This window comes from Rhyacophila brunnea, unplaced genomic scaffold (assembly GCF_057557595.1).
Source record: "Rhyacophila brunnea isolate RB1 unplaced genomic scaffold, BYU_Rbru_1.0 scaffold_21, whole genome shotgun sequence".
NCBI classification, from domain to species: domain Eukaryota; kingdom Metazoa; phylum Arthropoda; class Insecta; order Trichoptera; family Rhyacophilidae; genus Rhyacophila; species Rhyacophila brunnea.
Genome location: NW_028232871.1, coordinates 30,334,734 through 30,349,512, shown reverse-complemented (window position 1 = coordinate 30,349,512; position 14,779 = coordinate 30,334,734). Strand labels below are relative to the sequence as shown.

The 14,779-nt window shown below is 30.7% G+C and overlaps 1 protein-coding gene across 1 annotated transcript in view; it reads left to right on the top strand.

The window, feature by feature from the left end:
* Positions 1-374: 374 nt before the first annotated feature.
* The window catches only part of Dop2R (dopamine D2-like receptor), a 115,446-nt gene continuing 101,041 nt past the window's right edge, over positions 375-14,779 (top strand). The window contains exons 1-2 of the mRNA XM_085949266.1: positions 375-419; positions 1,951-2,060. Coding sequence (XP_085805392.1) covers positions 375-419; positions 1,951-2,060 — 155 coding nt within the window. The remainder of the gene's footprint in view (positions 420-1,950; positions 2,061-14,779) is intronic.

Genomic DNA, 14,779 nt, shown 5'->3' with positions numbered 1-14,779 from the left:
TTGCTTTTGAAATGGCAGTAGTTACAATTAAAACATCGGCGTCCTCTTCTGCCTGGTTCACTTTAATGCCAACCCGTGAGAAATATGTTTTAAGTAGTGTTATCAAGCGATTTTTATTACTTCCGTTGCTCAAAAAAAATTCCTGGTCCACCTGATTGACAGTGTTTCCTTGAAACATAATTTCAGGGCATGGTTTTAAATTTATACGGCGTAATCTTTCTACAAACTTTGTCCCACTGGATGCAGCATTGGATGGATATCCGTCAAATACAACTTCAATTTGTAACTTATAATGTTTTGTCAAATAATCCGAATACCTCTTTGCAATGTCATCAAAGCAAAGAATTTCGGGGCCAAACTACTTTATGTAGGAGATGTCTTCCGTCAACCACAATAAACTGATTGTTAATGTTGGTGCTGTGAGTCTCAATGCTGGTGAAAGTAGAAATTAGAATGTGGCCCTTTCTACCACTCCCACTAACCCTCCTCCCACCCCCACGCACCATCTGGAACATTGCGCCCATTGACAATAAAGTCTAGTTTGTAAACCCAAACTAATTAACTAATTAATAAATCCCAAATATTTTTTTTAATAGGTAACTAATATTTTATTGTTATATAAGTAGGTATCCTAATAATTTCAATTCTTAATAATTTTAATATTACTGACCATATTTTGAATCAGAAAGATATTCTTAAACCAATAAAAGGTAATTATAGGATAATTTCAAGTAACAATAAGAAAATATTTAATATCAATAGCATATTAACTGAAAAAACCCAGCGAAATTAATGGACTTTATCTAACTAGTCACTCCATTACCTGTGGCCCAAATTCCATGAATGTAATAAACCCACCATTACCTACCCAACCTATTTATTAAATGTAAAAATAAAATACTAATATTGAAATATAAGGTAGTGAAATTTGTTTTTCGTGTCCTGAACATTTCACATATTGTTGCTTTGGACAATATAATCCTATAGCGACGATATACTGTTTTCAACAGCAAGTATCTCATAAACGGTCAGAGATAAAAAAAAACGTATTATAAAAAAAATTTAGGAAATCTAATAAACTTTAATTTTGTATATAACAATATTTTTGCTACGACCAACCGTTTTTGAGATATAACCGAAAAACCAAAAAAACACCCAAAATTTTGCGGTTTTTTGCTCGCCAAAAGTTGTGCCGAAGTCATCCGAATTGGCAAAACTCGTTTTCTTGTTACCATATATACAAATTTTAAAAAAATCTTCTACCCGACCTTTTGCAACCATAACGTATTTTTCGGTCTAATTTGACTGGACTAGATGTCTCTTTGGCAGATTTCCTCCAACTGCGCAATAACGCAATCATTATTTTGCAGAGGAGAAAATATTGATAACATCTTGCAGTTAATATCGTTTCAACAATTTAATTTCTAAATTAATTAGAAAACAAAATTGTTAGACAGTTATCAGTAGATTACTAAAATAATTATGATAATATTATATTTTATTTAACTATATAAACTTCTAATAACGGAGCGGAATTACAAAAAAATATTTAGTTTATTTTCAAGAAAATATATCTATCTTTGTTAAAAGAATTCTTATTTTGTTGTATTAAGCGATCGGTATTCCAGAAAGTGCCTCGAAACCTTGCATTTTTTATGTTTCACAGATGTTTCCCGTTAAGCGGTGATATTCAAATTGTAATCATTTATTTCCTATTGTACTATTGTCGAATATCTATGATTGATAGTATTTCTGACGTTTATAGTAGTATGTTCTATTATATTATAATATACGATCAGTGAAAAATATTCGCACGATACATATTATATTATCATATCATTCATTTTTAGTAAATCTTTATTCATATTATATGTCAGGGGACGCGAGAAGAATCGTTTTATAATATTATTTTGATGGTTGTTATATAATTTTATATTTTTTTCTTTGCAGTTCAATGGCACATGGGGACTTCCACCGTTCGTGTGCGATTTCTACATCGCTATGGATGTCATTTGCTCCACGTCAAGCATATTCAACTTAGTGGCCATTTCTATTGACAGGTACGTACATCAATTATACGTTTTCGATAACTTCTGACATTTAATATTCATTTTAAAATATCCAGTGACAAAATATCAACAGTAGGTATACATATATTTAAAATATTTTTTTTTTAGTAATTCCCAAATTAAACGAGCAAACTCGTCAATTCGACGACAACCAATTATTACCAAGAAATTTATTATATTATCAAATCCATATTTTAATTGAAACGTGAGCCAAATTGAAATATAAATATTGCAGTCAAATCCAACTTCATTACGTTATAAGACGCTATTTGTTATCAACATTTAACATGACAATAATATTATGAAACATAAAAATATATCATTGCATTTGAAATTCATTCAGCAACTTGCTAATAATCAAAATACGATATCCATTAGTTTACAATAACATTTTAAATAAACTAAACTCTAAGCTACCCAATGGATACGTTTGGTTGACTGCAAACACTAGTAACACAACGTAATAATAAATCAACCAATATAGGTATTGAGACGATCAAATCGGTACCTGAATCACTAAAATGTTAACGATTACTCACGATATCCGAAATTAATATTCGTACCTATGACGTGTAATTTGATCATAAGCATTATTATTCCATATGTTTATATTAAATAAAAAAAAACCGTCCCAATGCTCAACATGTAATATAATTCATGTAGGTTTAAAAATCTTTAGTAAATTATAAATAGGTCATTTACAACATGCGTTTTTGAATTCATTCAATATTTTGTGACGGTGTTAACTATTCAATTCAATTCAATTTATTTATTTTTATATATTGTGGACATTACAAATTATAAGTTTAAGACGTTCACAACATGACATAAAATAAGAGATAGATAGTATGTTATTGAACAGTAGAAATATGTACATACAAAAATATTAATTATATAGGTACATCGAAATACACCGGATGAGTTAAGCAGACCCTATTTTAAAATTTATAAAATAACGTCCACCTATACTCATCCTCACGTAGGTGGAATATATCAACACCCGAAGCAATTTCGTTGAACATAGTTATCGCCCTCCCAATTGGCATTGGCAGTGGCAGGTTGGTTCTGCACCTTGGGAGAATAAACAACTGATGTTCTCTATTTCTAAGATGATTATCAGGGACACACAGGTCAACACTGCCCAGAATGGCAGAGTTCTCATTTATACCTCGTATAAGTCGAGTTAGTTATGTTATTTTAACGACAACGTCTCTGCATCTGGCCATATATTATAGTAACATTTACCGACAGGAAATAAAACTCAATGACTTGGTCGATAGTAAAAACACACGTTACTGAACAGTCAGTGCAACTAGACCTTGTTCATCCTCGACGATGTAAAAATTAATTACACCTATTTTGTTATATTATAAGATTGCAGTTAGAAATATATATGACGTGTCTCATGCCTACTCAAAGTCACGGATTAGTAGTTGTGCGATTTAAAACAGCGATTTCCAAACTGGAAGGCGCGAAAAGTTTAACACAATTAATGTAGCCACAGGTTTGCAGTTTGCAAATGCATAGTTTATAAAACGGCCGCTAGAAACTACATAAAAAAAACAATCCTATAAAAGGTTGTTTGCAAACCTGTCTGAAGGATATGGAGACTAACTTTATATTATAATTTTAAACCTAGTAAAAAAAAGCGCTATTTTATTTCAGAGATATTAGATATGTGGTTGTGCGTTGCAATTTGATGTATTACCTATGATGATTTATATACTTAAATGATAACTCCCGTGTATAATTTAGAAAACACTACTTTAGCCACCACACTGCCCTTAACCTCATCAATAGGTAGGTGGGCCCGCTTCAGGATGTGGGGTCCATGAATCCATTTGTCAATAAACGATGATGAGTTTTGATTGACTGCTATTGAAAAGGAAACATTGGTAGAATTATCGTGCGATAATTCATTGAAACAAAAATCCTAGTTCAATTTTCATTGAATCGAAGTGAAGAATAATAATATAATTAATACTCTGTCAAGAAAAGCAATGCAAGTTGTAACGAAAGTACTGCTAACATTCGTAACATCATATTTATGCGAAACGGGATTTTCTGCATTAGCTGCAATGAAATCCAAAAAAATGTCGATCCCGTTTAGTACAAAAGAGCACTTTGTACTAATACACAAGCACATTCATCGCATGAAAAACTAATTAATTTAAATTATAACAACCTTGTTAATTTTTAAATATTTTTTTTCATTTTTGTATTAATAAATTATTAACTATTTAAAAGGGTATCTATTATTTAATGAAATAAAGGGGGGGGGAGACGCCAAGATTAGATTTTTTTAAAAACGGAGGCGTAGTAACATAAAGTTTTGAGACCACTGATTTAACAAAAAGATTTATTATTAACAAACTACAAATAGTTAAACTCGATGAGAGAGAATAAAATAACTACAGCTTCTTGGTATGTAGTAAATAATTTTATTTTAAAACTAAATAAAAATATAAACAATATAATTGTTTTTATTCCTTACTAACCTATTCTTACTTTCTAAATATACAACTAGTTTGTATATACGTACAATTTACCGGACATAATTACTATAACAATACATAACGTATCCACGTTTAAAATTTGTTGGTTTTACAATTATTTACTCGAGAGCTTCTAAAAGGATTATACTTACTTATTGAAAGTTTTATTATATAATATATCGCGTAGAAAGAACATCGCCGCAGTGTAGGTATGTAGTAAGTGTGGGAGATTTTAATGTAATTTTGTCTGGGAAAGAATACACTTATGACAGAAAATGAACGAATGTATGGTAGCATAATACGAGACACTTAAAAACGGAGCGTTTGAAGAATAATATTAAAAATATATGCCAATTTTAATATTGTTACACAATAGTTATATTGTCTTATAAATCCTATATTTTCAATAAAGTAATTTTATTAGGCTTCTATGCATTAATATTATATGTATCACCAAATAAAGACAATATCAGTCATAAAATATTATCAATATAGAATGCACGTTTTTGATTGCATGATAAACTTTAATGCATACGGACGTGACTGTTGAAAACAACATATTCTTTAACACGTGTCTAAGCTTATTCTATATTTCTCCACACTCAATAATAATATCTTATTACCATCACACGCAGAAAGTAACGTACTTCCCATTGTTTGCGTTACTTGGTTCAAGTAAAAGAGGCACCCCTCTGTACCCAGTGATTCTCTATATAATAATATGTCAATGAATATTTAGACAGAGCCTTTAGACATAATTGTCATCATCAGATGAACCCGTGCAATCGGAAATGGTTAGTGTATCTTCCGTACCTTCCGCATCTCACCTCACTACGCCATCGATGCTAGATAATCACTTTATCGACTAGTGATGAAACGCGTTATTTTCATAAAGTTTTATCTTATAACCTTTTGTTAGTAGGTATATTGTTAGCTTTCTATAGAAAATTGGTATCAGCTGTTTTACCACTATTATTTTTTTAAAAAGGGGATAAAAACAGTATTTTTTATACATAACTATCATTGGCATAGTCATAACTAGGACCCGGATTTATATGCTAGTGCATGTTTTGTTAGGGTGTATGCACAGCTATGAGAGTTGCACAGAAATCTGTTTTGAAAGACACAAAATCCAAAAATATTTTTTTTTGTGCATATAAATAAATGCATATTTGAGACGTTCGAGGATATTTGGGACATTAGTGCATATTTTAAAGCTTTTCAATTTATATATTTGTTTTTAAATTTTTTTTTTTTAATATAACTAAGTTAGGAAGGTAGATAGTTTAGATGCACTTGCGTTTTTAATGTCATCTCCGAGCTGTGGATTTATCAGAAAAGTGAAGTCAACAATGGCATTTTTATTTAAAGTTCGCCCATTCACCTTTGTGGACGATAAGAGGACGTTTTCCGCATATAAACAAAATACTGACAGATACCTATGCGGAAAAATTTAATGCCAGAGCACAATATTGAAAAAATATTGTAATTTTTTTTTCGGGCAATAGAATTTTTTTGAAATTAGATTAGAATTAGATTAGATTTTAGAATTTAGAATTAGGAATTTAGAACAGAAAATAGTATTTAGGAATAGTTAAGTGTGTCGTGTTTGTTTTTTTTTATTTATGTTTGGTTTACATTGCATTTATTCGATTTTTTGTCAGTAATATTGGGTAAAGTGGGTACCTATTTACAATTTTTTCCCACAAAAAATTACAATTTTGAACTGCATATTTCTTCAGTTTCTGTGCATATTTTATTGATTTTAAGTGCATACATTCATGCATATAATCATGTGTTTTGTTGCATATAAATCCGATCCCTAGTCATAACACTGACTAACATGCAAATATTTATATTTTAATATTCGTATACCATCTAAAATTGACAAATAACCGTATTAAATTATTTAAAGTCTTTATTATTATTATACATATTTATTTTGTCATACTGAAAGCAATTTAAAAAACGATCCAGATTTTTCATTTCACACATACCTACCCCATGAGTGGGCTGTGGAATTTTTTATTTCATCCGTTCTGTTTGACCTCTGTCATTTTTTTGAATTCTCAAAGATAATTGCTCAATCAACCATGCCGCGTGAAAATGGATTTTCAAATAGCTCCCCATGTAAAATAGCCCTCAGCTAACGCACTTTGCGAGAGGAAATCTCGCATCTTATATTATGAAAAAATGTGTCTGTCACGCGTGCCATATTGATATATTGAAAAGAGATTTATGAGAGAAATGTCATGAATTTTTCACCGCAAGAGGGAAAAGTCGGAAAAACACTCAGTCCTATTATTTATTTTGCCACGCTTTGCGAGGAAAAATGTCTTGTTATGAACAATTTCTGATGAGTGATGCCATCTTATCATGGCATATAATTCAAAATGACTGGATAATAAATTTAATAATAGTCTTAGAAGAATAAGTAAAAATAAATCGTTCGTAAACATTTCAGAAGTATTAGATGCTTTCTTATGCTAATCCTAAATAATAAGTTATTCGGAATATTTTATATAACCTTAAAATAACAATGTCTTTACATATTTTGAACATGTTTTAGTAATATGTTTTTACATTACTCAAAACAAATTGAAATAATTATGATATAATATAACACAATATTTATATTATATATTTTTCATTTAAATACTGTGTTCGTAGGTATCGTAAGTAAAGTTTTTTATTTTAAAATATAATAAATATTAATTTTTGCATATTTATTGAAATAATCATAAATACTTTTTTGAAAAAATCTACATTAAATCTTGGTAGTTTATTATGTACGCAATTAAACATTCAAAAGGAATATTCCAAATATATGGGCTCGTGAATGAGTATGGTTTGGTTACAATACCAAAAAGTTGATATTATTCATATACAGACGTCTATTTCATTTTTGAATTTTATTCAAATAACATCTTTAAAACTATATTTACTCCAATTATATTATAATAGTATATATTATATATATACATAATCTGCATCATAACTTACGTGGTCTCAGCAATGATTTATTCTGGATTGGAACCGTATCCTCGTGTCAGCATTAGCGAGGGGTGCAAGATTAGTAAATGCGCTCCCTAAAGACATAGACGTTTTCAATGATGTACTTTGCATTTTGTTTTTGAAACTGTATGTTTCTGTATAAAATTGTATGTTTTTTGTTTTCAGAAATAATATTTTTCTGTATTAAATTGTACTTCAGTATGTTTCGATTTTTTTTCTCTCTTGTGAGGGTAATGTTTGACTTATAATGTAAATCTCATGTTGTGTACATCTTGAATTTAAATTTGTTATGTCCACATTGTTTTGTATTCTTAAATAAATAACTCATCGATATTATTTATGATATTAACACATTTAAAATGACATATTTTTATATGACATTAGCTTACAAAGCTTTCAGTGTCTGCCAGCTAACGATAAGGTGGCGTAAACATTAACGATCTGAACACTCTGCTATTAGCGAATTTTATCTTTATCGGGATATGAGGTGATAGTTTTACGTGCCACCAGATTTTCTTAGCTGAGATTATATTATAAGACGTGTATGTTATACAAATACAGTGAGAAAATGTATATCTAAATATTTTGTAGGTATTGAATTTAAGACTATTAGTTTCAAAGTCGGTAACCTTTGTTTTTCATTTTTTTTAAATACAATTCTTGATTTTAAGTAATAAGTTTTTAGTCTTAACATGGGTATATGTATAATTTCAATGACGCATATTTGATATCCCTTGTGGATGCGACAACTCACAGTACTAACCTAAGTTTTACCTGCTGTCTAGGTATTTCAGGTCATTATCAGTAGATTCGAATTTTCAAAAAAAAAAAAAGGAGTACGGGGAATTCACCTGCAAAAGTACGGTACTGCTGGATCTCCACGATTGAAGCGACGATAAGTAGTAGGCAGGATAAATTAATTTGGAAGTCAGTAGAACTTGCTAGATTTTGTTTAGCCCCGCCCCCTTAAAAAAATAATAAAACATATTATGGATATTTTTCAAATTACATCTCCTATAGACCATTTTTCTATGTGTGCGCCTGAAATGGCTAATATTCTTTTATTTTTGATTGAGCATAGTGATTCATTTTCGAACTAAAATTTATATCTTTGAAAATATTATCTCTTCTCGTATATTATCCAACCTTTCAATTAATAATATATTCGACAAATATACAAATTTTCTTTTACTTTATTGTACAAAGATGTATCTAATTTATATATTATATATAATTATAAGATTGAATTCAAGAAATTTAATTATAATATTTTAATGAAAAAAATACTGTAATTCGATGTCTTTGAGTTTTCTTAATATTAAAGATGTTGCCTTTTAGGGACTCGCTAAACTGATTTTAAAAATAAATTATAAAATATGAACTCAAAAGGAGAAGGGACAAAAATCTTATCTCGCTTTGACCAGTCGCAGAAGAATATCTCTTAATGCTCCAGTATCCGGTTAGATCTGACAAAAAACCCCTCCCCACAAAACGTTCAGATAAGGCTTAGACAATGATTAGAGGGATAAGTCCATTGGAGCGAGCTCGCAGGACACCGGGCATCCTTTTTACTCGAGTTTCATTTGCATGAAATCCTCCGGGATATTAGGGCTGTCTTTATTTTTGAAATATGCACACTTGGGTGGAGCGAGAATCGATAAAGCTTTTTTTGAAACCGCGCCGTTGGGATCTTTTACATAATCTTTGGGAATTTCTCTCAATGTTTTTATTAGTTACATTTTTAAATACTTTTTTTTTCAAATTTAATACCAATAACAATGTACTTGGCTTTCAAGTATTTATTGGTAAAAACGTTTTTCTTGAAACGTTTGAACAATAGAAAAAAAGATTCATACGATCTTACAACATTAATTATTGGTAGCAAGTTCAACAGTTTTTAATTAGGTTATTTTTTTGTGTAAAGTATAATATTATGGCGTTTTTTTAATAATTGATAATTAAACAAAAAAAAATCGGTGTGTGTACTTATGTACGCGCATTAGAAGTTATACCTCTTTGTCGTAACAAAATAAAAACAAAATGTGGTAACCTAGATTCTTCGACTAGCTCTTAATTATCTTGTTAAATTACACACTCAAGAAAAAAAACCGCTTATTGGAACGCCATTGATTTATTTCTAAACACTTTAACTTATATTACTAAACTATATAATTATTTATCGTTGTTTTTATTTTAGTAAGTACCAACTGACACTATGACGTTAAATAGTTTGTTTACGTAAGGAATTGCAAATGGCCGACAATAATAAATTCGCTGCCTAGGCAACGGAACAATTCTAAACTATAATATTATACTGTATAATCGTCACAATTGGAGTATCATACTGTGGCGTAATGGTAGTGCGTTCGGCTGATAACCGTACAATCGGTGCTTCGAATCCATTCGAGTGCGTTTATTTTTGTGTGAAAAAATAAATTATGTGTTACATTTTACATGCTAAAAATACACTCTGATCTGATTTTCACAACGCGCCAAAAGAAGTATTTATTCAAAAATACAACCCCTCGATACCAAACATAATAATATTATATCTTATTTATTAGACATTATTATGCGTATAAGATCAATCCCTGTTTATAACAATTATCTATTTAGATAATTAAGTATAATATAAGACATCTTATATTATATATTTTAATTATTTTACATAAAGACATCATTCATAGCTTTTTATTATTAATGTCGAATAGTATGTAAAATGTAAAATAGGGTCTGCTTAGCTCATTCGTGTATTTCCTTGTATCTAATTTATATGCTGATATATTTCTTTTTTTATATAATACTGTTTTAATAATATTTCTTTGTTTTCGAATTTCATCTTGTGAACGTCTTAAATCAATAATTTATAATGCTCACTATATTTAAATATAAATAAAATTTGAATTTAAAATTTCAAATAAATATTATGAATCTGGAAAATTGTACCAATTAGAACAAATTTTCGTCTCGGGCAGGACTCGGATCCGCACCCGCCGATGTGTCTTTAAGATACCTGTTTAACTGGCTTTGACTAAGCTGGCGCTACATACCATTCAGGTCCATGGCCGGCTGCCCAACCATCCTCCAAGATCTCTATCCCGAGCAATCTGTCTCCAATAGGTTAGACTCAGCCTATCTGTGCTCCCTTAACGCTACCCGGTCATCTTCTCCAGGAGTCAGGACGGCCCAGTTGCCGAGTGCTTACAGGGATTTCTTCATAAACCTTATGCAAAGCTTTAGATTCATCGCATCTAGCAATGCAGCCAGCTCGTCTGAGTTTTTGAGCCCTCTAGACATTGACTATAGCATTCGTATGGATGCATCACCTTTATTTGTTTTTAGCCAGCCCAAGTATTCTTCGAAGAAATTTGTTTTTGAATACTTACATAAAATTTGTTTCTCAGTTAGGCTCCAGGTTTGGCAATTATACAGAGCGATTGGTTTCAATAGTCACGTCGTATAACCAGAGTTTTCTATTTTTTAACAATAACTTGGATCTGAATATAAGCAAGCAAGATCGCTGCATTTCTACTCTTCAGGCTGATGGCAAGTTCTTTGTTTATCTCTTTTTTGGTAAATGTTGGTTCCCAAATTCTTACCGACAGCATTACTATCAAATATCGAATAACCTACCAAAATATTTCCTAGGTGTCTATTTTTGAAGTTATACTTCTTTTGGTGCGTTTGAGAAATCAGGTCAGAGTGTATTTTTGGCGTGTGACATGTAACACATCATTATTTTTTCACACGAAAAAAAACGCACTCGATTGGATTCGAACCACCGATTGTTCGATTATCAGCCGAACGCACTACCTTTACGCCACAGTATGATACTGCGATCGTTGACGATTATACAGTATAATATTATAGTTTAGAATTGTTCCGTTGCCTAGGCAGCGAATTTATTATTGTCGGCCAATTGCAATTCCTTACGTAAACAAACGATTAAACGCCAGAGTGATGGTTGGTACCATTATATAATTTAGTAATATAAGTGTATAGAAATAAACCAACGGCGTTCCAATAAGCGGTCCCTTTTCTTGAGTGTGTAATATAACAAGATAATTAAGAGCTAGTCAAAGAATCTAGTTTATCACAAGTTTTGTTTTTTTTTGTTACGCCAAATAAGTATAACTTCTAACGCGCGTACATAAGTACACACACTGCTTTTTTTTCTTGACACCCTTAGGTACTTGGTCTTCTTAATTTTAAAATTTAGATTTATTCCTTTAAGCGCATCATCTAGAGTCTAGAGGAGTATATTAAACACCTGTACTCTACATAATTAAAATTAATTAATAATCATAATATGAGTGAAGCGTTTAATAAATTTGGTTAATATTGGAAACATTTTAGGTATGTATAAGCAAAGAGTTAGGTATTACAAACTTAAATTCTGATCAATTTTATTATACATAAATGTACGTAGACCTTTTTTTTAGATGAAAGCAATCTTTTACAATCAGAAAAAGTCTACTAAAATGACGTAAAACTATGATTTGTAGCCTCTCGGCTTGCTTACTTTTATTGAAAACCCGATTTTTATCAATATAATAGTGTATTCTGACCTTTTTTTTGAATAAAAATAAGAAACAAAAACCCGAAAAGCCTTATTTCATTTACGAAAACGGGTCTCGTAAAACAGACTTCCACAATTGATCAAATTTTCGTTCATCAAATGAGGCGGTATGTTATTCTTCTGACTTAAAAAATTGCTCTCGGCATCTTATATGCAAGAGACAGGAACGCTCAACCTAATTTAATAATTTTGTTTACAAGACTTTTTTGTGAATTACAAATTTCGTCTGCACGTCATATTTTTAAGGGTGAATAAAATTACAATTATATAATTTTTTTCATAAACATTACAACTTACAATTTTAAACGTTGAAAACATGACATGCAATATAACACGTTAAAAAATTCATAAATTTTAACCACCTCAGTAAACATACAAATTAAAAAAAAAGTTAGGCCAAGTGAGAGTCGAACCTCACATTTTTCACTGTGTGGGTGAATGCTTAGCCTGAGTTACTGACCTGACTATGATCTATCCGAATTAAATCACAATATATACCTATATACGCTCTAGAGTCTAGGGTTTCATAATGTGTATGTTTCGTTAAGTTAGAGTGGCTGGCTTTGTAATTAAATCAAGGTGCAAGTGTGCAATTATTAGCAAGTACAAATACATAATACTGATTAGTAATTTGCCATTTTGATTTAAAATACAAAAGCAAATTGCCAATAAGTACCGGGATTTAGAAAGCGTTTCAAAGAATACTGTAAAAAAAATAGTTAACTTTATCGCAATAAGTTAGGACACATATAGCTTAGTAATGAGTATACATGGGTGCTAATCCCGAAGGGCGCATGTTGGCTGCCGGGTTCAAAAAGGTTTTTTTCTACTGGTTATATTATATCTCTTTCAAGAGTGTTTTCAAATATTATGTATGTTCGATAAAATAATGTTACATTGAATAAAACTACATATGTTGAATAAAAAAAATGTTTATTGTACACAATTTGATTTTAAAATTCTATTACGTACAAAGAAATCGTTTGTTTTGGTTACACCTCAGACATGTAAGGTAATATTTTTTGATATTGTTATTATTTTCACATGGCCAAAAAGATAGCTGAGAAAGCTTTTCTTTTCAATTGGAAAGTTCTTCCCATGTAGCTTACAAAGCTCTGGTGTACTGAATATTGTACGGTGTACTGTACAGTATATTACGCTATACTCGATTTAGTCTGAGCGTATAAAAGAGCCACTTACATGAAAAGAATGACGGCATGTATGTGGACTTCTGTTTTATAGAAGGCTTCGTATAAAGAGAGCAGAGGCTTAAAACAACTCAAAAAATATTACATAATCATCACTTAGAATTTAATTATATCAGTGTAAATTGTAGATAGTAGATAGTGTAAATTTCATATCGGCTCTAGAAAGGAAGAAGGGTGTAACCCTCATTTTTTTCAAAATAGGTTTTATCGGATAATAATGTTGTACATGACTAAATGCACGTTGTGTCCAAAGGATGTGAGCTACAAACGCCGATTTGTTATCCAAAATTAGCTGGCAATTTTCCTTTCTAAGGTCGATATTTATATATTATACCAAACGATCAGCGTTACATTTATATTGCATCTCACTCTATTGCAGGGTTACATGTCATAAATCCAGATATTTAATTGTTCTGTATGTTAGTGCAAAAAATGTGAAACCCTAGTTGTAACGTTGGAAATTGACAAATATTATTTACTATTGGATGTTGCTGACTTAACAACTAATTCTCAACTTAACGCTTTCGCTGCTGAAGAAATAATAAGATTTTAATTGCCCCCTTTAAAATTCACGTTAATTACATCGATCGGCCGCCTGGTCATTACGCGCCGTGTGCGTCTTCCGTGTCCAAAGTATTAAACTCAATTTCGCTAGCAAAAGAAGCATAGGTTACAATATGAATGCATAATCTTTATATAAAAATAATGTTAAACACATTTTTTCGCTCTTGAGCGGATCATACGAGCACAGTTTAGAGATTATATCGACAGTTTTGTTTTTACTATACATAGTTTAGTCACCCGTCAAGCCCATTATGTCATGGCATTTGACAAAAAATACGTTGAAAAAATAATTAATAACATTCCTATACTTCTTGCCCTGCTGCAGGATCGGTTTCAGAGATGCCTACTCTACCAATTAGGTCACTGTGGATGGAAGAGCGAATAGGTAAATGCATAAAAATGCACCCATGACGATAGAGTGATTATATCGGATTACTATGTCGTTGGTTTAGAGTTCTAAACCTGAGTCTGGAAAATTTACACGATTTTTTTTCAATGTGTGTTTAGAGCCAGAGAATGGAGCTAAGAAGTTGATAAAGTGGCTTACATCAATTAATTCTTGTAAAACAAAAATCTTTTCAAAAACCTCTTCTTTAAGTAGGTAGGATGGCCATTAGATTGTGGAACCAATCAATATACACATATGCCCCATGTTGGGCGCTACATTGATACACCAATATAATATAAAATTTACTTATAATAAAGTGTGTAAATATGAATATATTATTTGAATATAGGTTTGGCTGAATATTTCAGAAAACAATGAATTTATTCAAATTGAGAAAATATGAATCTACTTTATTTATATCAAGTTACGACATTACTGATGATTTGAAGAAGGAGGAAAGA